Source organism: Xyrauchen texanus, chromosome 27, assembly GCF_025860055.1.
Source record: "Xyrauchen texanus isolate HMW12.3.18 chromosome 27, RBS_HiC_50CHRs, whole genome shotgun sequence".
Taxonomy (NCBI): domain Eukaryota; kingdom Metazoa; phylum Chordata; class Actinopteri; order Cypriniformes; family Catostomidae; genus Xyrauchen; species Xyrauchen texanus.
Window position 1 is genome coordinate 34624278 of NC_068302.1, and position 27365 is coordinate 34651642.

General features: G+C 38.2%; 1 protein-coding gene across 2 annotated transcripts in view; it reads right to left on the reverse strand.

Annotated features, from left to right (window-relative positions):
• LOC127621522 (netrin-G2-like) overlaps window positions 1–27365 on the reverse strand; it is a 104677-nt gene that overhangs the window by 31443 nt on the left and 45869 nt on the right. Inside the window, exons 4-5 of one of the 2 annotated variants that reach the window (XM_052095172.1) lie at window positions 21063–21253; window positions 20672–20695 (exon numbers count right to left, since the gene is read on the reverse strand). In XM_052095172.1, the coding sequence (XP_051951132.1) occupies window positions 20672–20695; window positions 21063–21253 (215 nt within the window). The remainder of the gene's footprint in view (window positions 1–20671; window positions 20696–21062; window positions 21254–27365) is intronic. The other variant, XM_052095173.1, reaches the window with a different exon arrangement.

Here is a 27365-nt window from a genome sequence, read left to right on the forward strand (position 1 = left end):
AACCTCCTAGTGGTCTCTATAATGTGGTTCACGCTCTCGGTGGGGCACATGGCTTGTTGACATTCAGGGGTCTCATAGAGTCAATGCCTCGGTGGGTGGGCACATTTTGGCAGCATGTGGAGGACCAACAGCATATTAGGCAGGTGGTCATAATGTTTTGGGTCATCAGTGTATACAACAAGTCACAATGCCACCAGGAGGACTTAGAGCGCATTGGGAATTGGGCATTCATAAACAAAATAATAAAACAATTAAAATGTATTTCTTTAGGAGTTACTGAGTGTACCTGTAAGTTCTGTGGTAGAAAGAATGTCATAAAGGTTTGGACCAACATGAAAGTGAGTAAAGTAATCTTTGGGTGCACTTTTTCTTTAAGTCTCCAAGATTTTAATGTTAATACTTATTTTATAACTGAAACCCAGATTACATATCACTAGCCTAGCAATGTAACACCAGTCAAAATCAACAAACTACACATTACCTACACACCATAATGTAATCTTAATGCAATAATAATGTCATGTCACCCAGACTCGTTCTAAAGAGTAAGTGAGCTTTAACCTGACCTCCTGACTTCAACAACCTAGTCGAGAAGACACATAGTTTAAGAAACCACAACATGGTATGTTACTTGGCACGATGGCCTATATACGTATATTAATGACTGATTTAGTACAGCAGTAATCATGTTTAATGTCCGTGCCCTGCTCTACCACTGGAGAAAATATAGAGCGCTAATACTGCCATCAATCATGGCTGGAATTACAGAGGAACATTCCCTGCATGCATTGCTTTACTCAAGGACCCACGAACATCATATAACACTATACTTTTTCATTCTAAATAAAAAAAAAAAAAAAATAATAAAATTACTAAAGATTGCTCAAGATTTACCAAGCTGGTAAAGATTGTCAACCAGCATGTTCCAAATGGAAATTGGATAATTATATCTCTATACCAGTTTTAATTAATTTAATTACCATCTGGAGTCATTAAGTTTATATATTTTTCATTAATTGCCAATTGATCCCCTTCCCCAGGCCATTGTTGTAAATACAAATATTGTTCTTAAATGACCTTTTTAAATAAGATAAAATGTCAAATAAACTTATAAAAGGAATTTAGAGAAATGCGAAGGTCCTTGATGTTGCTTTGTCTTGTCTGAAATTCTTTGTGCACAGCAGTGTACAGACATAATCACCTTTTGTTGCTTCTTTACCCCTTTTACTTGGTTTCTTAACCTTGTTCCACAGGATGTCAATTTACCTGCGTTAAGTATATAGCATTTAAGAATAAAGCCACACAAATTGAAATGCTCTCCTCTCGTTTTTAGGTCAAAAGTTCATGAAGATTTCAAAAAGCCTTCTAATAGAGTAACTGTAATGTATGCATTCTCACAACCAGGAGGGCAAAGAACATAATTCAGAGTATGACTTTAAACATGTGCCCTGTTGAATATTTCACCTCTCTATTATTAACACAAGTGAGACAGAATAAATGAATCTCTAACAGAAATAGATGGACACATTCTTGCATAATTTATGGTGCATGTCAAGGTTAAAATGTTTTTGCAAACTTTGAGTTCAAAAAGCTCAAAACTTTCATATTAGAAGACAAAAAAGTGTGTACATGCATGTTATTGTCTTGCACACAATTTATCAATAAATTGTGATGATATTTACAGGAAATTCTCTTTCCTGGCTGGTCAGGTGCTGTGGGTATTACTGTAAGTGTTGGATAAGATGTAGATGGCACTGTAGTTAAAGACGTGTCTGTCTGGCTAGAGACTGTAGCAGCTGGCATTGTGGGTAGAAAGCTTGTCACAAGAAGCACTTGGGACAGTAAAATTACAGCACTGACTAAGCTGAGAGAGTAAGCAGAGAGGGCCAGCTACCTCCTACTGTTAACACATATATTTTTAGCTTCATAGCTTTGGAAAATATACAGGTTTTATGCAAAAATTTACAAATTACCAGTGGGTGAAATACAGTGCCTTTCATAAGTATTTGGACAGTGGACACTTTTTATCATTTTGGCTCGGTACGACACCACAGTGGATTGAAATGAAGCACAGATTATCAGCTTTAATTTGAAGGTATTTACATCCAAACTGGGTGAACAGTTTAGGTATTACAGCATGTTTTATACCCCCATTTTCAGTGGCTCAAGACTAACATACAAACTAACGTAATCATAAATACAGTTATCTTTCCTAACACTTGGTTGAAAATCGTCTGAAGTCTGGAAACCATTGACATCACCAAATTCCAAGTTTCCTCCTTAGTGATGCTTTGGCAGGCCTTTCCTTCAGCTTTCTCAAGTTTCTGCTTGTTTGCGAGTCTTTCCTCATTCAGTTTTGTCTTCAGCAAGTAAAATGCATGTTCGTCTTCAGCCATTAAAATACAGTACATGTTCTATAGAGAGCAACAGTGCCCACCCACTTTTTCAGCCTTCTGGTTTCCAGAAGTACTTTCCCCTATCATTACTTACATAGACTTTTTATAAAATCCTTCATAAAATAGTTGTAAGCCATGAACTAAACCAAGTAGCTCCGAGGAGAATCATAACATCACAAACTTTGATTTGAGGCAAAAAAGTATTTGAAAATCAGACATAAAGACAAAGGTACAAGGCTGTGTACTTACCGTATTTCATGAGTGCGTGGACTACAATCCCATGAAGCAGAGTGAATGATGTCATTGAATAAAAAATTATGGAAAAATATCAAACTTAATTTTAGGCTGTTGATTATATGTATAGAAAAAAAAACACAGATGAGCCAAATCATTATGACCACTCACAGTTGAAGTGAATAACATTGATCATCTCCTAACAAAGCCACATGTCAAGGTATGGGTAGATTAGATGATAAGAGAACAATCAGTTCTCTTAGTCAACATGTTGAATGCAGGAGAAATGGGCAGGAGGAAAGACCTGAGCAACTTGACAAGGGCCAAATTGTTATGACCAGGCGACTGGGTCAGAAATGGTTCAGGAAAGGTTTGAGGAACATGATGAAGAGTTCAAAGTGTTGCCTTGGCCTCCAAATTCCCCAGATCACAATCCGATTGAGCGTCTGTGGGATGTGCTGGACCAACAAGTCCGATCTACAGCGGCATCTTACAGGATTTGAAGGATCTGCTGCTACTGTCTTGGTGCCAGATACCACAAGACACATTCAGGGGTCTCGTAGAGTCAATGCCTTGGCAGGTGGGCACTGCTTTGGCAGCACATGGAGGACCAACAGCATATTAGGCAGGTGGTCATAATGTTTTGGGTCATCAGTGTATATTTTAAGTTTATTGCAAAATATTCCAATATGTACAAATTTATAAGTAGTTTAACGGTGAAGGGAGGCCGACTAGATTACATCATTCAGAGTGCGTCATGGGAGCGGGCAGTCACTGTGAGGCACATTTTGCGGGTTTTGTTGGCCACTGTTCTTTGATTGGTGGACTTTTCTTTGCTGTACTATGGGTAATGTAGTTGTTTTCCATGAATTCCACCACCAAACACGATTTTTAAACACTGAAGTTGAAATAATGCAGACGGATGGCTTCAACGGAAGAATATTCAAGCAATGAACAACCTTGTAGCTCACGGTAGGTCTGTCTTTAAAGGTTTATAATTTATCATTGAAAATAAATTTGTCTATGGGATAAAAGAATGGGACTTTTACTCCCAGAACCAAACTGTTACGCTCTATTAGGTTGAGGTCAGGTGTCTGACTCAACCATTGAAGAATATCCAGTTCTTTGCCTTGAAAAGCTCTTTGGTTGCTTTCACTGCATGTTTTGGGTCACTGTCCATCAGTACTGTGTTGCACAGTCCTCTCAGTTTTGCATCTCAGCAGATGGTATAGCACTTCAGAAATCATCCAGCTATTTCTGTCAGCAGTCATATCATCAACAAACACTTCTGACCCAGTTCCATTGGCAGCCATGCATACCCATGCCATTACACTGCCTCCACCATTTTTCACAGGTGATCTTCCTGTGATCCTGATACAGGTTCATCTTACTTTCCTCTGTCCAAGTAAAAGTGTTCCAGGACTTGGCAGGCTTTTTTTGGCAGTATAATCTGGCCTTCCTATTCTTGATGCCTACCAGTGGATTGCACCTTGTGGTAAACCCTCTGTATTTACTTTCAATAAATCTTCTTTTGTGTGTAGACTTTGACAATGGTACGCCTACTTCCTGGAGAGTGTTCTTGGCTTGGAATTATATTGTAAAATGTTTTTTCTTCAACAAGGAAATAATTTTATGATTCTCTACCTCAGTTGTCTTCCAAGGTCGTCCAGGCCTTTAGGTGTTACTGAGCTCACCAGTGTGTTCCTTCTTTTAAGATTGTACCAAATTGTTGATTTGACCACTCCTAAGGTTTCTGCTATCTCTCTGATTAATTGTTTTGTTTTTTGGCATAACAATGGCCATATTTACTTGCATTGACAGCTCTTTGGACCTCATATTGAGAGTTTATAAACAAAGTTTAGAAAACTGTAATTGTCCAAATAAATTTGAACCCCTGAAAATGGGGGTTCTATGTACATCCCTTACAATTGAAGTTGACTGTCTGCACTTCAATTACATATTGATTTTCTTCCTTTCTTCCATTGTGGTGGCATACAGAGCCAAAATTATTAAGTGTCTTAACAATATTAGAAAGAATAATCAGTAGGTATTTATTCCAACAAACATTCAAAACCAATATACTGTATATGTATATATACACACACATGCACACATGTGCGTGTGTATACAGTATATTATTTTCACAATTTAGCACATTTCCTTCACAACTCTCATTACTGCAAAACAACAATTGCATTCTCCTCTAATGCAAAACAATAAGATTTATTCCTAAGGCTGTCTAAAGCACCACATCTATCCTGATTCTAAAATGCACATTACTGTTCCCCTACTACAAAACATCAATTAAAGCAACTCTAAAGTCAACATGGAATGACAATGGACCCTGTTGACTATTTAAATACATATTCTCCAAACAATTCATTATAATTACAATGAAATCTTTACCCAAATTATAGTAGCTTGCTCTGCCAAAACCTTCGTTTTCAGCTGACATCACCAAGCCCTCTCTTCTTATCTTTTCTTTTTTTCAACCTTTGCCCTCCATCTGGTATGTAATGCCAGAGCTTTTCATGATTTAATTAATTCCCAATGTCTGGTCCCACATTTTATCTTTTTGAATATACTGTTTCAGATACATCACATTATTAAAGTAAAATGTATTGCGAATGGCATTTCATGTTGACTTTAATGAAAAAACAGGGAGCTAAGACCACTTCCATTAAACTACCACTTCCAAGACTACATAAATCAAAAAAGGGCTTCTATTCACCAGTGGAACAATTTTAAAGATGCTAATACAGTCTCTACATGTGTCACCTGCTGTATTGCTAAGGGAGTCAGGGATTGCTGATCCGCCTTTAGAGGCTGAAGGAGCAGTCGATGTATCAGTGGTGGCCATGTCTAGTCAGCAGACAGAAGGATGAGCTCTCCAGTTCAAGGATCAAATACCACAGTATTGCCAATCACTGGCTAAATCAGCCTGAACTCAGCTATTCACTGACCACAAATAAAGGGCACATCTAAAGACAATTTACTGCTGGCCGAAGCATTAAAAGCGACATGGCACTAGTGTGCAACCCAGATGATCGATCTTTTGACAATGCATGGCTTTAAACGTAATGTCAATCTGTCACACACTCTATCAAGCCTTTTGTGACAGGGGGATTTTGTACACCCGATCCCTTATCAAGCTAATTAAGCCTCCAAGAGGGATAAAGGCCGACTGCGGATGGTGGTGCGGGAGAAAGAGAGAATGTTTACGTGCAGCTGACTGTCGTGTGTTGATGTTTTTTCTTGTTGGTTCAGTTTACCATTAAAATATAATTTATATTGTCAAGCCGGTTCTCGCCTCATCCCTTCCCTTATATCACTTTACACCCTTTTACTGCAAAAGTTCCTGGATAAAGTGATGGTATCAGATGCTACTGTAAAATCTTGGGTATTTTAGGTACTTCAACTGCAGGAACCAGGTTTTTCATTTGATATCAAGATGTGACCCAACAGAGGAAACACAAGAGGCACTACAACTACTTTTATTCCCATTCACACAAATCACGATTAAAACGACAAATACTTACTTTTCGTCCTTTTTCGTACCTCACATAATGCTCTCTAATGTCATCAAAACACTTTTATTGTAGTGCACATCTTTTAAGGCATGAAGTTTTTTGCCTTAAAACAGTCATAATTTTGTAATATATGATCATTTTCCCCCGTCTCTGGCACTCTGTCTGAAACGCACAGTTTTGGCCTAAGCACCTCCTTAAAACTTCCACGTAAACGCTCACTGTTCTGATTGGCTAAAATCGTGCAGCCCTCAAATCCAGCCATTTTTTACACTCAATTTTAAGAGAATGAACAAGCTAGGCACAACATGTAAAACTAAATTTCAGGGGTTACACATAACTCACATCCAACACATTGCTTCTGAATATATTATACACTCACACTCTGTCTACTAGTGGCACTTGCAGATGTACGGCTGTACATACACAGTGCATACCATGAGTGTTCCGACTGACCAAAGAAATATTTGCTCTCAGAATATTTCACTAATCATGAAATGTTTCCCGAATTTCTGTTGATTGTTAAAAGAACAAAAATGCCCAATTTGCAAATGAATAATTCTATTGAGTTCGTTCTTTTTAGTGAATTGTCCAAACAGGCTTGCAAAACGTTCTGAATCGATCCGTGGTTCAATATAATTAGTTAAGAACGCTCTATAACTGAATCATTTGGAGCGGTTTCTCAATCAGTAAAATAGTATAGATACAGTGTAAATGTACCTACAGTCAACTGAAACAAAAGTCTGTCTTTTTAAGAGGCAACTTTGAGAAACTTCAGCTAGGGCTGTCATGTGAACTCAACAGAGGCAACACTGTTCAAACTTAACGTGTTTTTGTAAACATTCACTAGATGGATGTCTTTTGACAACAACATCACGTTTCACTGTGTTTATAGCATCTCTCATGGGAGCGCTGCATTTTAAGATGCTGTGTCAAGTTAAAAAGAACTCCTTCAACTGATAAAAAATGCGTCTCGAGACACCTGCGTTCTGCTCTATTCGTTATGGTGCGTTTTGCCTTTTTTTAGCACGAAACCCAACAGGTTTCGAATCAGGTTCAGGTTTGTTGACATGCATACCGATCTTGTTCCACGCATGTGCTCTCACTCAGAGTCAAGCGCGAATGGACGAGTTAGGGGCTTTTTCAAAAATGTATGTTGTGACAACTGCGCTAAAACAATCTAGGCGCAAATAATGAAACAGAGCGCAGGTGTCAAGGTAAGGCAATGCTTTTTTCCTCTTCTGCTCTAGTGTACTAAGGGGCTGCCGTGCCTTGTTAAAAAAAATTTATGTTTACTGTTTCAGTACTGTTAAGAATGTTGCCTATATGCTTACAAAACATAAGAAGAAATTAGATAGTAAGCGATTTCGGGTACAGGTCATGTTCGGGCTTAAAATCGTTTTTCGTATTGTTCGGGTCGGGCCACACAGTCTCGGGTTCAGGTCGGGTTTGGTTTTCATTTTAAGGCCTGTGCAGACCTCTAGGCAGGTTTCTGTGCATACCCTCAGATTAAATCCTAAGAAGAATGTGGAGTCACGTCAAAAGCAATAGAACCCATTATAATAAATTAACTTGGAAGCGTCCATTGCTACATGTCACATTGCACCGACAGTAAACAGATGTCCCATTCCATTTTACGCTGCACGCACTGGCGCTCCTTCTGCCAACAACACAAAAAATGTCATATCGACACACCCGGTGTAGGCATAAACTATCAAAAAGTCTTGACATTTGAAATATTCATGAATGGAACTGTTTACTTACTGTTTTGCATCAGGTACAAGTGTTTTTAACTGCCCCATCCTTCAATAACAGTTCCTTTGCAAAGCTTGTTTTATGTCTGGTTCACAAGCAATCCATGCTGATAGGTGAAATAACATGCAATCTATGCTGAAATATGCTAAAGACACATCCACATGAAGCACATTCATAGTCCAAAGCTTAGTGTAAACTTGAAGCACACACATCCAGTTTCCAGTATCGTCCTGCACTGAAATGCACATCGCTGGAAACGTTTCTAAACTGTCAAAGATGTCAATCCAGCACATGTTTTCATACACCAACAATTAAAAATAGCGCAGAAGGGAAAAAGAACGTGTCCATGATGCATTTGTGCGCAAAACAGCAAAACAGCTGAAAGATTCTCCTCTTCAGAGTTGTAACTTGACACTCGCCTTTTAAAAGCGACCAGAGATATGCATCAAGTGCTCAAAGACATCTGTCTGTGTATGTTTAAATACAAATTGGTCCCCTTTGGTCTTCAGGAATAGTGAGGCCACAGTAAGCCTTGTTTGTCCTTATCTCTCTCTTTAGGGATTAAGTTTTGAGTTCTGAAAATTACAGTATGTTTTTATAGTAGAAAGACCACTTATATGTACAAATATCAAGGAAAATGTGATTTCTCATGACATGGCCCCTTTAAGTGTGATCAATTTGCGCAGTAGCTCAACTAAGACAACATTGCATTTGCAATGGAAAGGTTACAAGTTCTGAAAAGCACGAGTCGACACGTGAGGAATAAGTCATAAAGCACCATCAAATTACATACTAGTAATGTGAATGTGTACACATATCTCTACCACAAACCCTTTTACATAAAATCACACACACCGCACAATGTAAACATGATGATAATTGGCTTTTTCCATGGCAATATTCACAGTATTGGTCGTCAAATATGGAGCGTGGCATTCAGTGTCTTATGCATGGTTAGTCAGTTCATTGCCATACGCCTGTCACAGCAGGTGCAGGTGTCTTCCCTCTGGAAGAGGAATGACCATGTAAGCTCACAATGAGCCAGGGCTGATGGGAGCTTTGGGATTCAGCATGGGCAGCTCACATTGAGCGCCACAGCAGGCTGACACTTCCTGCTCTCAAGCATGCTGATGTTTTATTAAGGCTGCGTCCCTCCACTGTGTTTCATAATTAAAGCATGGCTGAAGACGCTGTTCCCTAATTCCATGAGTTCAACCAGTGTGTGAGACTAACTAATAGAGTTTATTATATTTATCAGTTTTGCTAATGAAAAATGTCACATATTACCAACAGATGATTTATTTAGAGTTGTGTATGAGAGACATATTTTTTGTCATTGTCTCTCTGTAATAATTCGGTGAGATGTTTCATTTTCTCAAAGACAAATTACAAATGTTTTACCCTACTGTTATGTTTGGGTTATTTTTGACCCAGTTGAAAACCAGTAAAAAAATTACATTTACAACAAACATTTTTTAAGCCTGTTTTCAAGATTTACACTTTTCAATAAAAAATTCCATCTCACTGAATTGTGTTATCTTTAACCAAATGTAATTAATAAAACAGTTTTCTTAATTTTGTTAGATTACTAAAAATCTTAAAAATGTTTTTTGAGTGTTGTATTTGGTCAAAATCACTTTTGGATTCTGCACATCAATAAATAAAGGAATAAGTAAAAATTATGTTTTACATTTTTAAGATAATTGGTTGTATGTATGCAATGCCATGGTGTTTTGTGTGGTTGTGTTGCTATGTGGTTGCTTACTGGCAAAAAGGACGATATACTGATCCCTAGATATGTGTGGGGACTTTTCCAATTAAAGTCTTAGGGATCTTTCGCTCCTTTTTGATGGACAGAATTTTATTCATAGACAAAGATCTTTTATTATATAATACATGATTCAGTATTTGTTTGTAACATACACAATGTGTAAGCATTCCAACTATCAGCATTTTTCAATCAAAATGAAAATAAATATTTTAGTGCATATATGACTAAGTTCAGGTATGAAACTCTGATCAGAAATGGTAGACGTCTGCCTGCCTCTCTCTCTCTCTCTCTCTCTCTCTCTCTCTCTCTCTATCTACCGAAGTTGTTTGAATAAAAAAATAAAGTGTTACAATAAACTGCTACAAATATCCCTGTTCTCCTCTATCCTATTTACCCACATTCCCAGATGAACATGGTTTCAATTTTCACACAGAATGAACAGTGGAGGCATCCAGAGAGGCATCATCACCCAGTAACTTTTCACAGGCTACTAATCGAATTAGTCTCTCGCAGTGAAGTCATGCTTTCTAGACAAAGAGTTTATTTGTGCATGTGTAGAAGCGCCAGGCACTCTATTGAGCGAAGAGCTCTGAAGAGGTACAGTGAGCTGGGAACGGGAAACAGGAGGGCAGGCATACGGCCACGGGGGGGTTAACGTGAGAGCTGGAACACAGGCACATTTCTCCTGTCCTGCCATCTGCCATCTGTCACTGAACCAAACCAGAACCAAAAGAGCAGACTTAGATCTAAATAATCTTGATCAGACCGCTCCTTCTCCATACTAGAGAAAGTAAAATAGGACAGACTTGCAATCTTGTGAATAAATGGCTCTGTTCCAAAACCGAAATTAAAATTTGGGTTTTATTGGAACTTAAAACGCTGCCTGTGTAGGCAGCATTTTAAGGCATCATAGCACACTCCCGACGTGAAAGCTGTTTCAGAAGGTAGGCAGTAAGAAATCTTTTTTGAGACAAATTGTAAGACAGCATCGCATGTATCTTTGCGATTTTGAATAGATTTTATTCAGTGAAGCTCATGAGCTTCAAGATCGAAGCAAGAGAAATGTTGATTACAAATATACTTAGAATTAATTCAATACTGTACAGCATTTTTTTAAGTTTAGTCAAATTACAAATGACTATTTCATCCAATATTCATGTGCGTCATGTATTCCCTGCTTAAAAAAAAATGCAGCCAAGTTCATTTGCCTGGTCTTAGCTGGTTTAAAGTCATCTCCCATCCTACTTTAGCTGGTCAGTCAACTGATCTCCAAAAAACCCTCTGAAACCAGTCAGCAGGCCAGGCTGGGAGCTGAGGCCAGCAAAATATCTTAGGCCGGTTTAAGCGGTTTCTTTTTGTTCAGTGGGGGTTTTATGTATATTACAGCACACCATTAGCATTAGCTTAGCAACATGTTAATGCAAAAAACTCTATAAAAGTCAATTGTGCTTAGAGCGTCACATGCATTCAATTGAGGAATGTTATTTGTATGACAAATGTTACTGTATTTGACTCATCATATAATTTTACTTGCTGCCTATGCAGAGTGTTCCAAATCAGCCACTTATGAAGTTTCATTTTAGTTAGAATAAATGACAGGTTCACTAGGTTTTTGAAGGGAGCCATTTTCTTCAAGTAATTATGAATCATTTCAGCTTTACTACATACAGTCACTGAATCACTGAATCTTCAAGATGCTTTTCCCTATGCAATGCCTTAGACACTGGGGCATAAGGACCTACAATAACATTGGCCATGCTAGATAAATGTATGAGTTATTTTTTATGTGATGGGAGGAGGCCTGCAAGATTAATAAACATTCATCATCAATTTCCACAAAATTCCTACACTCCATCTTTCTCTATTGTTTATACTGCTCTCTCCCTATCCCTATCTCTCTCTCTCTCTCTCTCTCTCTCTTTTACTCACTCTGTGTTCCTGTCTGTCTTCTTCTCTTATAGGACAATGAGAGCTTTCTATCGCAGTTTCAATCAAACCCACTATCCAGGGAGCAGATGTGAAAGAGGAATGGAATAAATGGTGGTTCAATATTTAATTTCTCTTCATATCTCTCATGCACTTAAATTGAATAGAAATAAAATGTGATATATTTTAGGTTCAATCCAAGGACTATTTGAAGAGCATTGCAGTAATGATGGCATAATTTGGCCCTGAAGCTTGGATGCTGATAACCTTCCCCATTCCAACAAGGAGAGAACATAGAGGTCACTAATGCTGTAGCCTCGCATAACCAGACGTTTGACTATGCAACTCCACGAAAGGATGTTGATAAAAAAACTAATTATTTAGCAGAAATTTGAGACCATCTAAAAGTACAGCAAAAACGCAGAAAAAAGGAATAAACAGAACACTTTTGCTAATGAATATATACATTTATTTGCTACCAAGTGCCTCAAACTAAATTCTGAATACCTCTGAAAGAATGGTAGCCACTAACCTGGGCTGCGTTTACCAAAAGCATTGCAACATTGCTTAGTTTTATGAAGCTTTTGAGAAATGCAGCCCTGGTGAACTTTAACCAGTCCCAACAAACAAATTGCATCACGGATGTTGTGTAGCAGCAAGCTGATTATGATTTCACAACATTGATATTGCTGTGTGTAATGTACATTAGATAGTCTATGACTAGCAAAATATCTTGTCTGCAAGAGAAAGATCTGACTGCCGATTTAAATTATGACTATTTAGATTTCAGTCTCCTCAGTCCTGGTGAGGGTGTCAAAGTGTTCCATTATTCATCAGGATAAATTAACAAGGCAACACTTCAATGTTCAATAGGTTATGGATGATAACATCAAACCATTAAATATTTCCAAGGGACAAAAATATATTAGAAGTGACCATGAAACTTTTATCACAGAATAGGATCTTCCTGTAACAGCACACATATCACTCTATTTTAAGACAAGCATCTCACTTAAAGCTCTGGAGAAAAACCTCTCTCACACATCACGAAGCATACATAAAACATAACTTTTCAAGGACAAATGTTGACCTACCAAAATCTGCAATGATGCACGGGACACCTTAGAGCATAATGAGGAAATAAACTGTATATTATGGTTAAATTTGCCAAATGAGAGTGATTTTAATCAGCAAAGAAGCTGCAACAAAGCAGCAAATATACTGTGTTTACAACTAACCAAACTGTGCAGTATTTACACAGGAATCACAATCATGGGAAACAATGTAACATAGGCCTATAACATGCTTAAATGTTGATTATTGATTCTCATACACAGCAGACCATATGATGAATGCTGATACATATGGAGCGGCAGAGTATAACTGCTTTATTTAATGCAAAATATTTCAGAATCGTGGAATCACTTTTCTTTCATTTACGTCACAAATATTTAGGCCACAACCACACTAGTTTGTTTTTGTTTGAAAATGCAAATTTTTGTGTAGAGTACACTGCTAAGAACCATGGTATGTTAATATGTATTGAAATAATAGGTGTCATTAATATTCCTTTTATTAGGCTACTATGAAAATTGTTAATACTTTGTTATTACTCTAACTAATAAACGTATTCATAATATGTAATAAACTGTTAAGCGCTGTAGCTAATATGACTGTAGTAATGTTCAACTTAACACATTATCTTGTATTACCATTTTTAACCTATAAAAATTAATGTTTTTTTGTTTTATTTGTGTACTATTATGTGCTTTTCTGTGTATAGTGAAATTGTTTTCCTACTAAAAATTTGAAATTAAATTATTTGAAATTTATCATAATTTAATTCAGGTGGGCATTTGCAAAATCCTAAGAAAGATAGGTGGGCGGCGTATGCCTGCATATGCCCCAGACTACACTACTGGCTGAAACTCTTATACAATCACACCAATCGTCTGATTGGCAATGGTGTCTGAGCCATGCCCCTTCAGGCATGCAGTTGGCCTATATAAGCGGGCGCTCAGTCAACATTTCTTCAGAATTTTCTGACTGAGGGTCGAGAGTGATATTATGAAACTCTAAAGTAGTAGTACGGCCAGCTTTCGCGGTCTCATTCCCTTCATCTCAGGGAACCGAGGTTACATCTGTAACCAGAGACGTTCCCTTTCAATTCAGTTCACTCGACATTGCTGTAAGCACTATGGGGAACGATATCCCATCATGCAGCTCTACCTGACATTACACTCCCAGAGTTATAACACTAAATAGAGATATTCATAAGGAGTCACAGGCCACAGGACTATGACTTATAAGTCATATTCAATTGTAATTGAATATTCCCACGTGGCAGACGCTGGATGGAAATTTGAGTCTGAGGTTTATATGAACCATATAGATAGCACACCCATAATAAGGGGTTGGGCTCACCCCCTTTAATGTAATTTGCGCTCTGTACAGAGAGGACTTGTGAGGAGATGGATGCCATGTCCAGGTTATAAAATCTTGCAAATGTGTTTTGTGAGGACCAAACATATGTCCTGTAAGGAAACACCATTTGTCCACGCTCTTGACAAGTCTCTGTGTTCGCTCAGTAGTGCCTCTTCTTGGGCTAGTAATAACCAATCGTCGAGGTAATTCAAAACACGCACACCATTCATTTTCAACTGGGTGAGCACCACATCGATACATTTCGTGAATGTGCGGGGAGCCAGAAACAGACCAAAAGGAATGACTTTGACTTGATATGCAGTTCCCTCGAACGCGAATCTCAAAAACCACCTGTGACGTGGTGCATTTGGTACGTGAAAGTATGCGTCCTTCAGATCTATTTACCCAAAACAGTCCTTAGGATGGATGTGCGATAAGATCTGTTTCTGGGTTAACATTTTTAATAGGCACTTTGCGAGTGCGCGATTCAAGCATCTCAGATATAGAATGGGCCTGCCATCTTTCTTTGGAAAAAGAATATATCGGCTGTAAACCCCGATATAGTCTTTTCTCCTTTTCTAAACACGTTGATCACGTGTTTTGCAAGGAGACTGTGAATCTCTGAACACAACACAGGCGCATCCTGTGGTCGGACCACAGATTGCAAAACAGCAGCGAAGCGAGGTGGTGGCTTACAAACTGAATCGTATAACCGTGCTTGATCGTTTTTAACACCCAGTTTGACACGCCCATGAGGGCTTGCCATGTGTTCGCACAGTGGGCTTATTGATTAGCTCGCTATAGGAGATAGAGCACCGCTCACCATAGGGAAGCGGTTGAGCATAATGTGTGGGGTGTATGATACATGAAGAGGAAATGGCCCTTTTCTGAGAATGTCTGAGTATCCCATGTTTGTACAACGAGAGCTTTTTTCTCTTTTTGTGAGAACAACTTTATTTGAGTAATACACACAGGAGCAACATTTTGAACAATGTCCCGTTCCCAATGAACAGTATTGGGGAAGAGGGGAGAAACACTGTGTACCTCGAATTCAGACTCAGATTAAACTCGTGCATTCACAGCTGGCTCAGTAATAGAGGCAGCGAGAGATGGATTCTTTGCCGGGCGCTGACTGGAATTCAATCGGGAGCGTGCCTGGAAAGGGTGACACTGCGACACGGCATCATCCCCATCGGCAGAGCTACCAAACATAATGAGGCCGTGCGCTCCAATAGAGGGTCGGAGCTCATCACGCACATATTGCACTGGCGAGGATGTTAAAACGGAAGTCCGGGGGGCTCGCAGGGCATGCGCAAGCATGAGATCCTCCTCTAATTCATACAGCTCAACCTCACTGCCCTGCCATGCCCTCTCATGTGGTCCCTTAGGACTTAACACAGAAGAGGTGGGTGGGAGGACGCGAGAGGCTGGATCTTCCCTCAAAACAAGGTCAGTCCGAGAGTGCAACGTCCAGAGATTCATACCCTCGCAGTGAGGGCAGTCTGTCTCCATGAGAACTGCTTGTGCATGGGCGCAGCACAGGCAGTGAACACAGCTCTCATGCTCATCAGGCAGTGGGATGTGCCTTTCACATAGGGAACATTTGTGGAAGGACATCTTTAAAAAAGTAACGTATAACACAAGCGACTCTTCAGATAGTATTGTATATTTATATATAAAGGATACAGTAACTCCAGCCGGAGTGGAACACCTAGGGGAGCAGTAAGTCTCTTGGTGTAATTACTGAGCACAGGCGACCTGTTCATGTCTTGCCAAGAAGTTCCGTCCACTGTTAGTGTAGCTTGATGCCGAAGCAAAGGCGGTTCCAAGACGAAGACGTTCACAGTCTTGAAGGAAGAAAATTCTGAAGAAATGGTGAGAGAGCGCCTGCTTATATAGGCCTCAGACACAATTGCCAATCAGAGGATTGATGTGATTGAATAAGGGTTTCAGCAAGGTCGTATAGAAGGACACACCCTATAATGCTATTACAACAATTATAACTAATTATAAAAGCAGTTTCAAGAGAACTGAATCAAAAGGGAACAGAGTTTTCAAACTTTATTATATGCACCTGGCCTTACTGATTGGTTCAAAATTAACCCGCTAACCCAATGTAGACTTGATGTAGCCCACCAGATTCACATTTTCAAGAGAATTGAAAAGTCACAGAAGGGAAGAGTTCACACTGATGTCTGCTATAGCGCCCCTTGCGGCAACGATGAGAATGCAACCCATATGCGTTTAGTTTTGAATTGCAGTCAGACACATTTTGAAATGCAACAGTGTACGTAAGCAAGCTTTTGTAGATAGAAGCATCTTGCTGCTCTAGCGAGCTTAACTAATAAAGCAAAGCAACTTAACAAAATTTTTTAGTAGCTCAGTATGTTTCAAATAGTGTAGCTTTTCCAGTAAAAACCTACTTTTTCCAACGAGTGTTTTTAATGTCACATTAGCTGTGTTCAAATTCCCCTATTGTTAGACTATTTTATGAAAAACATACTTCTTAGTTGTTAATAAAAGTATGTTCTTTAGGTATGCACGTGAGTAGTATGAATACACTTCCGGACATGCTTCATCCAGAAATGTAGGCATTGTTCCATGTCCCGAACATATAATGTTGCAACAACAACCGCAAAATAACAACAACTCTGTTTTTGTGGGGGGTCTTTGTGGAATGTTGTAACCACAAGGAACAACATTCTTTATATATATAGCAGCACTTGCACAGTTAAATAAAGACGGCAGACTTGCGGTTATTTGCAGTGTTGTTGTTTTTTTTTATTTACAATCAGCGTTTTGAATATGATGTGTCCTCATGTAGGATAATGGGATACAAAAGTGTCCAGTGAATGCACACTTCCCTACATTACTACATCTCTCCAGATATCTACTATATAGTATGCCTATCTGCTATAGGCATACTATATAGTAGGGAAGTATGCAATTTGAGACAGGGCTAAATTGCCCAAAATAGCATCACTTTCTGTTGCCATCAGCAATACTATATCAGTCCCCGATACAAATGCTTGTGCATGATGTCACAACTTGTGGGTGTGACCCCGTTGCAAGGTTTGCGAGGTACCCTCGAAGATTTGCAATATGCCACTTGTATTCTGTTTTTGTAATCTCAGTTCTATCCATTGAAAGTTATTAAATATTTTCATCTTGGCTATGATTGAAAAAAATGACATCACAAACTCCAAAATCAGGCTGCTCTGACAGGTCCTAATAATATTGAATTATGGAGTTATTACGACATATTACTTTGAGTGAAATAATGCATTAATTTGTCTTCAGCAAGTGTGTTTGATGGCAGGCAGCAGGACCCTGAAGCAGTGCGAGTTTCCACAGTCCGACACACGCTGTGATAAATTGCTTTCACTCCAGTGAGTGTTACTCATTGGTCAGAGGTTGAGTGGAAAATCTGTTCAGGACTCTAGCAAGAAAAACAAAAAAAAGCACTGTGAAACCACAAGTTAATAACATCACATACCAGTACTTTGATATAGGGGAGACTGAGGCTAGTTGTCACACTTACTCCAGCGAATAATTCTAATGGTATGTTATTTTTTTAAAAGTCAATTATTTCTGTATTGACACTTACCTTAATGTCTTGGCTACAAAAAAGAAATGAACATTTTCACCATCATTGTCCAGGAAAAAAGATACACTCCATTTTACACCAAATTTGGGGCATGTTGTCAAACTAAATGGGGTAAATTGTCAAAATGGGACCCACCATTAAACAGCCTATTATAGTTACTGAAACAACTAGTTCTGGCCTCTCCTATATCATGATGAGGGATAGGTATTGTAAGGCATTTAACGATTCCAGTTCCGATTCAGATTCCTCCTAATGATTCCAGTTCCATAACGATTCCATTCATGATTCATTTGAGGAGGAAATTTGGAAATAAGAAATGCAATTCCTAATGTATTTGAGGCCTACTGCCCTTAGCAGTTTGTTACCAAATGCTGTCACATAGCATATATTAATAAAAGCAATTCTTGCAGAAGGGGTGTTTACACAGACTTTTTAATTAAGACATTTTATTAATTAATTTGGTAACACTTACAATAAGGTTCCATTCGTCAAAATTAGGTAATGCATAATGTATCATGAACTAACAATGAACAATATATTTTAACAGCATTTATTAATCTTTGTTAATGTTAGTTTTAATAAAAATAAAATTGTTAGATGTTAGTTCATGTTAGTTCATGGTGCATTAACTAATGTTAACATTTATATCTGGGGTTTTTTATGTATTACTATATGTTGAAATTAAAATGAACAAAGATTAATAAATGCTGTAAAAGTATTGTCCATTGTTAGTTCATGTTAACTAATGTTGTTAACTTATGTAAACAAATGGAACCTTATTGTAAAGTCTTATCATTAAATTTGATAAAATATCAATAATTATGTCAAAACTCATAATGTGTATATTTAACTACAAATTGTCATAAAAACATCCAGTCAGTACTCTGTTAGTACTCTAATGCTGCGTCCAACATTGCGTACTGTCAGAATATGTACTGTTTTTTTGATGAAGAACGCACTTCTTGGCAGGTAAAACAGTATGTTCTTTAGGTATGCATGCGTATAGTATGAATAGATTCTGGACATGCTTCATTTGGGAACGTGGGCATTGTCCCGTGTCCCAAATATACTGTATGACATAATAACAACAACCGTTAAAATAATCTACTAGGATTCGAACATACTACTGCATTGGCATACTGTTTTTGACATCCTGTATAGTAGGGAAATATGGATATTCAGACATGGCGTAAGTCTCACAAGTTGAGACTTAAAGTATTTGCAATGCCATAATCTTGTAAATTAATATCTTCTAATTCATCTAAAGGCCACATCTCTAAAATCTAAATTCTACTATGCTACTAAAAGCCAAATGACAAAAAGGGGACCTGTTTTTATCTACACACTTCGACTATCACAAACCGTACTACTCTATTGAGTTTGTCAAACCAGTGTTAACCTGTAAATGTGTCAACTGACGGTGATGGATCCTGGTTCTGGGGTACTGTTATTGGTAGGACTGGCCCTGTGGTGACTGGTGTTGAGTCTAAGATTGGTTGGGTAGTGGATGGTGTTATGGGTGTGGTTATGGACAGTGGTACAGTGACTGGGACAAGCATAACTGCTAGTGTCACTACTGAAGATGAAGAACAATGACACATAAGAAAACACTGAAAGAGTGCAAGTATGAACAAATTCTTATATAAGAACGTTTTTGTTATTTATGTTTCACTGTCTGATGCGACTGTGGTAGAAATGTAGTAAAACCATGGTTAATTTTCATAAGGAAATGTCAACCTTATTAAATACAGTTTATAGCTAAATTAAAGCTGAAGTATGTAACTTTTTCTGTGTTGAAATACTTTCTCCTATCCCAGCTTAATATGCAGAGACAAACATAAGTAAGCCATTCAAAGGTTAATTTTTCCAAAAATTGTTTACACTGTGTCTCTGTGGCGCTATGACCCGCTTAGAACCCCCCCACACAACATTACTGTACAAATGGCATGAGTTGGGCTATCTCTTGCTTTGACCAATGTCAGACGGGGGCGTATTCAGAAAGCTTGGACAGCTATAGTTTCAAAGTAGCTTTGCCACCTGGGAATAGACTCAAATTAGACATTTGTTGGCATAAAGTAAAAGTACACAGCTTTAACATTTATGTGGATAGCATAGCTCAGATAATTTGGTCTTGGAAGGATTTGTTGAGAAATGTTCATGTTGAAATGTATGACTTTTGATTGCAGACTTTCAAATCTGGGCACAGTTTGAGTCATTGTTGAGAACTTCTTGAAACTCCAGAAAGAGATATGAGAACCCTCACCAAAAATCGTAACTAGCCACAAATCTGCCACTAGTTATTTTCACATGCAAACAAGCTTGTGATTTGCCGCAAATGTTTGCCAGAAGTTTGCAGCTCTTCGCCGGTAGTGGTGTACCACAGGTTGACTTTTTGTAACAATGGACAAATTGCTGCAAAATTGCCACAAAGCTCATTTGCATGTGAAAATTATCTGAGGCAAATTTGCAGTAAGTTTGCACCAGATTTGCAGTAAACTCTCCATTTTTGCAAGGGAGATTACTAGGGTCTGAGAAGCAGGAGACCTAAAGTTTGCACTCAAATGTAATCTCATTGCTGTCTACAAGAATCAAATGAGATATTAAAAAGATTTCATTTGGGCAAAACGTTTTAGATGGAAATGCTTATTTTAAAATAATCTTCAAATTTTGACAGAATTTCCCTATAAATGTTCCTAAAAAGATCTGTCCTCACCTCTGAATTCCAAAAAAACAGTGATTGTCCACCACAAACAGGCTGAAACTACCCTGAAATCTCCAATAACTTTGAGGACACTCTCATACATCACAACCCAACATTATAATTCTTTCCATCTTACATAACATGAAACATTTATGAAAAGAAACTGTGGAAAAATGCATCACACCATCAGAATTCACTGTGACAGTTAAGGGATAGATGAAAACAAGCGCCTTGTTAAAGAAATAAAATAAAGAGGCCAAAAAGAGTAATGGCAGCGGAACTGACAACATGAAAATGTCAGTCAAGGCATTTCATTAGCATGTCACTTACTGCCAGAAGTTCCTGACGCCTCACCTGCAAAAGAAAAAGAGGAGATAGAAAGAGAGTTAGAGAGGATTGAAAAGGAAGATAAAACAAATGAGAAAGGTTTACTCATTCATTTTTGAAAACACTCCACCGGGTTTGTTTTATTTTTTTCTCTATCAGTCTAGAAGCTTCTGCCAGCACATCTCGCTTGAGCAGGCAGTGAATGTACAGTTGTATATGTATTTATTTACATATCTCTTATTTCTGTCTTCTTTTTTAGTGAGAAAACTGAAGTTTACATGAAAGGCTTGTGCTATTCTACCTTCCTTAGCTAGCGCAGATGCCCCAGTTCTCTACAGTGAATGTAAATCATAGCTCTTTTCTCAGGTGTGTGTAAGTGTGTGCGTGTATATACCAGGTGCAGAATTCGTACAAATATTCGGGGATCCATTCGGGGTGGGCAGGTAGGAGCCAGGCTTCCAGGACTTGGCCTTAAAACCTCTCTCGCAGGCCGAACAGTCTTGCCCTGTGGTGTTGTGCTCACAGTCGCACTGAAGGGTGCCATCACGCAGCGAGCACTGACCAGCGTGAAGGTTACACTTACACCTGTGAAAACAAGAGACGGCGACCAATTAGCACGCTAGTTATATTGGAGCCATGAGCAAGGGCAGAATCTGCTCCACAGAGGATGGTTGCCCTCTTGTATTTGTTAGGGTCAGCTGAGGTAGCTTAGTAGCTTATTACTTGGCTCAAGAAATCAACTAATTATTTGCACGCATGTGCTATAGTGTGACTAAAAACAGTAGCTGAAGGGAATTCTGTAGATCTTTTAGAACTGAAAGACTGTGAGTGTGTGTGAGTGTGTGTGTCAGTGTCAGTAGCGATGTCACTAACTATTTTTGAATCGTGTAGTAGAACAGTAGCTAATGGTCTAGCTTCTCCAGTAACAAGCAACTTTATCCAGCAATTACTGTGACCAAATGCTACGTCTCTGTTTTTAATCACATTAGCCACATATTCACCGTCGAGCAGAACAGTTCTGAGCATAGTGAGTAAATGTTCCAGTAGCATTTCCACTCACACACTGTTCGGCACACGATTACAAACAGTTCCCAGCCCAGATTTCACAGCACGGTTAGCTTACTGTATTCAACCGTTCAGGTAGAATGCTTTTAGTTTCATTTAAATTAATTGGTTCATCCTAAATGGTCCATTCTCTCATAAACAGCTTTGAAGATTCAATCTTGTGAATTGGTTCATTCTAAATGCTCCATCCTCTCATACCATTGGAAATACTAATTCCTTTTAGAGAGCCAGTTCATCGCTAATGGTCTACAAATGACTACTGTATGATGTTTGAGATAAAACTCTGAGATTGTGAGGACAGTACACAGTGCCAGTCTGCGCTATTCCAAATATAGCTGAAGTCCACCTCTTTGGTACCACAAAAATGAGAGGGTGAGCAATGATTATCCCTAGTTATGTAAATAAATGGGAGATATTGAGATGGCCTTGTCTCTCCTTATTGTTGGCTTTATAAGGAAAATCTGCAGAGCTGACAAAATGTTGCTTCCCTGCTTTTAGTTTATGAGAAATGTTCTGCCGATCTGACAGCTGAGTGTAAGGATACTTGAGATTAAAGGGCCGGAGAGGAAAGCAGGTTAGTATGGATATTATGCGTTTTCAATTACAATCTCCCTAATCAAATGAGTGTGTAAATCCCAATGCTTTGGAATTTTTTCATCCTCACTAGAGCGAACAGCTATCCTTTTGCATGAAATATTTATGAAGCTGACCTAGATATTTCCATGCGGACAACCCATAACCAAATCTTGCATAGCCGTATAATGAGGTCATACCTCGTGCTCGCCATCTGAAGAATTTGATAAAAAAAAGCAAGGCCATGGAAACATACGAGACTTCTAAAATGCTGTCTTGTGTCTCGCTTAATTGCTGTAAAGCTATACCTTCTTTGGCACCATAGAAATTAAGCATTTGCAAAAGGAACCACATATTTGAATTTAATTTACAAAACATGTACAAAACAGGAATATAAAATGAAATGGGATATGTGATCTTAATTAAACATGGTGCACTGTATCTCTGTGCAGTTAGGGAACAGTACACCATAAATGTGAAGGGTAGATTAGCTTTTGCAAACTAGTCTCATAGAATGAATGTTACTATAACTTGGCTTTTTAAAACTTTATAAACACTTATTTTTACTCACACACACTGCTACCTATGTTATTATATTAAAACAGTTCCCTATCTGTCCCTCACTCGACATAGTGTAGTGTCGATGTAGTGACACTAGGGGTCGCACTTGAGAACCTGAGACACCCCTGATCTTTGATAAAAGGCCAATGGGAATTGTGAGTGGTATTTGCATGCCACTCCCACGGACATACGGGTATAAAGGAGGGGACCTGCATACCGTTCATTCAGATTTTCTCTTCGAAGCCGAGCAGTTGATGGTTCAGTGAGCTGAATATCCCACAGCTTCTATCTTCACCTCTGCTGGATCCTTACGGCGCATTACAGCGGCTTTCTCCCCTCTCTGCATGGGTGCACTGCAGATTTCACCCCTGGGAGCTTCGGCAGATCATTAGAGTGTATTCTAAAAGAGTATTTTCCCTCTAAAAGAGTATATTCTAAAAGAGCGGCACACATCAACACGTCTTTTTAAAGACGTGTTGATGTTTAAAGTGAATTTTTTCACTTGTTTTGACTATAAAAACTCATTCTCAAAAACTCAATATAAAAATACATGCTCTGAAAAACCTAAATATCTTATGAAGTGTTGTTTCTAAAACAAGATAAATCAAACAGATCTTGTTTCAAGGATTTTTTAAATATTTTTACAGGAAAACAATACAAAAAAATATTATCAAGAATATGATTTTTTTGCCCCAATATCAAAGGTCTTACTTGAAAAAAGAAATTATGATCCAATGTGAATTACTTAGTGTAAAGCTGACAATTTACACAAGGTTTATTTCTAATTAGCTTCCTTCAAACCTAATTCTCTGTCTGCTCATATGAATGTAAAACATCATAAGAAAGTGTTTCACCGCTTTTCAAATGCACTTTGGATCACATAATTTGACTAAATGACTAAATATGAAATGAAACAAATGACAATAAAATGCAAAGTAAACTCTTCAGTAAACAAAATACTTTTTGACTGTAACTTTATTCTAAATACCAATGATTTAAATTGTAACTGTAGTGGAATACAGTTACTTATATACAGTTACCACCTCTCTGTTTTCACCCCCTCTCATTCCCTACATATCAAACATTTCTGATAGTGGGGAATCATTTGACAGACAGAGTGTTATTTTACTCAATTTCATTTACTTTAATTAAGTCTGATTTTAAAAGCCTGAAGAAACATACAGACTCCAACCACCCTCTAGAGGCATAATTAAAGTCATAATTAAAACCCAATGTCAATCACGAACTCTTTCATTCGGGGCTTCACCAAGACCAAGTGCCCATCAAGCTCCTATCATGACAAATTAATCAGCTGCACACCACTTCATTCCAGAGGGCCTCGCCTTAGGGGAGACCTCTCAGCTTCTGAGGGACCAGACTTCAGGCTGGCATTAATCAATTAAAGCACAGCAAGGGCACTTATCAATATCTGACCAAAACCAGAATTGGGGCTTTACTTATCCTCTTAAAATGCAATGCACCATGTACAGATATAGAGCTGAACACCGCACTGTGAATGATGTAATCAAGTTCTCACTACTTAGTACTTCTGCTGTATATTTGCATATACTATCTGAATATTTTGATATCAACATTAAAATGATCTTTCAATCAATTTTAATTTGATTACATCATTTGCAATGCTTCATGGAATTGTGGTTCATGCCCAGATTAAAAATGTTAAATAATTTTTTTTTTTTTGTACAATTTTCAAATATTTTCTTGATTCAGATCAAAGTTTGAAATTAGTTGGATTGGTTCATGGCTTAGAACTCTTTTATTAAAGATTTTATGAAGACCCTATGTAAAAAATTATTTGTAAAAATACTTCCAGAACAAAGATGGCTGAAAAAGTGGGGACAAAATGTGATTAACTGATGCAATTATTTCTCAAACTATTCTAGATTGAGTCAAAAAAATAAATAAATTGGAATTTAAATTAATTAGCAATAATTTAATCCCTTTAAACTTTGTTGGTTTCAACCAAAAACAACAAAACGTGTGATGTGAAACACATTTGCCATGAAAAGGTGTGCTTACGTTGTGCAAACAAACGTGGGAGCCTTCAGATATGTTTAATAGCCAAGGACAAAAAGGCTGAATAAGCTGTATTTTGCAACATCTTAAAGAAAACAACCAACCAACGTTCTGCATCATGAATTCTATATTTAAAAGAAACAAATGTATATACATAGGAATCACAGTTGCAAGACACAATGTGTTTCTTCTTGTGTGCAGCTGCAGAAAATAAAACACGCACTGATGGGGAAAGATAAATGATGTAAAAAGTGATAGTTCTCCCTAAAGTGAAAATTCTGTCATTTACAAATCCTCATGTTGTTCCAAACCCGTAGGAGTTTCTTCCTTCAGCGGAACACAAAGAGAGATGTTAGGGGCTGAGGCCACGTCCACACTAAGTTTAAAAATGCATTAATTTTGCTACGTTTACGCCTCTTATCCACTCCATTAAGAACAAAGATTTTTTTTTTAAACTCTCTTCATAAGCTCATACTTCGGTAAATGACGTTAGGAAACTGAAAACTGAGGTTTCAAACTTAAATGTATTAGTGTGGCCTGGCAGCCTCAAGTCACCATTCACTTTCATTGTATGGAATAAAGATGCAATGGAAGTGAATACTGAGACTGTCTTTCTGCCTAATGTCCTTATGTGTTCCACTGAAATTAAATCAGTCAAATGTGTTTGTAACAACATGAGGATGAGAATATTATGGCAAAATTTTATTTTTGATTAAATATCCCTTTAATGTTCCTTTCTTTCTCCGTCTGTTTACTCTGCTTTTGTTGCAGAATTACAATGCATTCACCACGCTCAAACATGTAGCGGTAGATCAAAAATCTTGCATCTTTAACAAAGTTTTCAGATAAAACCAGCACAAAGTCGGTCAGGGCAGCTGCAGTAATCTGACGTCTCGTGAAGAAACAGCACTTTAAGTGATGCAAGCTTTTGGCAAAAACAACGATACAAAGAGATCTGTCTGGTTTGACAGCTGAGTAAATGCCTGCCGGTGTTTTGTAAATGTGCTTGCATAGTGAGTGTGAAAACTGTAAGCGATATACACGCTAGCTTGCAGATTGGTATGCGTTCCTCATCGTCATGAATATTCTAAATTATTGACACCACACCAAAAAAAAGTGCTAAGTAGACAGTAAAATCTTGTGATTAAAAACCAAGGACAAGGAATCATTTGTGCCCCTGTTAAGGACAAAGAGGGCAAGGCTGTTTTGTTTCTATTAAAATGCTGGGATTACGGGGATAAATGGCTGATGAAGCTGCCCATGTGTGTTTTTAGCAGTGCTTGGAGTAGGTGAGTTTTTTTTGTGCTATTCCGTTCACAGTAGGCCTACCGGGAATTATTTTGGTCATAAACTGATGGTACTCTCCATGTTAGTCACGCAAGCCAAAGTTTTCACTATTAAATTAGATTTTTATTATAGCTTAAAGGGTAACTAAACACCTGCTCAGAGTCTGACTCCACCCACTAGAAATATTTGAAAATGCAGGAAAAGTGGGCAGACCCCGGCGGGGATAGAGGGAACAAACCGAGTGCGGGGCTGAGCGGGGGGGGCTGAGCGTGGGGGGGGGGGGCACCTGAGACTCGTAGTGACGGATTAATTGACAGCTGCTGTCAGACTCTATGTTATTATTATTCCTCACACGGTCGCAAGACGACATGTACATGAATCTGGCGTGGTGAGCTGGAACCTGCTTACGTCAGCTGTCACCGCTTACGTCAGGAAGTACCGCAACAGCCAATAGGAAAATTCAACTGCAGTAGCCACCGTTCAACCTGAAGAGGGCAGCACTTAGACGTTTTTACACTATATATTGTAGAATTAAAACACTTTATACACAAATGTCAAAAAAATTACTTGAATCAATGACCAGTACTAATAAAGCCCCATTCTTACAGATCATTAACTAAAAAAAGTTGGTTTAGGGTTTAGTTACCCTTTAATTTGACAACAACAGTCCATATTGATTTGAGGGGACTGTCTGACCAATTTTAACAAACCAATTAACCACCAATCACACTTTGCTTGGTTTTGCATGGCATTCAGACATTAAGGGGCAGGTAGTCAAATGTTCTTAAACATTTGTAAAAGATTTGATGAACAGACCACAATATGTAATCTAATAATACTTACATATATACTGTATGCACACACACACACATACACACACATATATATATACAGAGTGTGTGTGTGTGTGTGTGTGTGTGTGTGTGTGTGTGTGTGTGTGTGTGTGTGTGTGTGTGTGTGTGTGTGTGTGCAATAGAATAGAAGAACAGGGAGCCCTTCAGCAAATGACATGGCCCCCACAGAGCCCCCTAATGAACATCGAGTCAGTCTGAGATTACATAAAGAGACAGAAGCAACTGAAACAGCCTAAATATTTAGAAGAACTGTGGCGAATTCTCTAAGAAACCTGGAACAACCATTAACAACCAAGAAGAACTATGTCCAGGTGTACCTA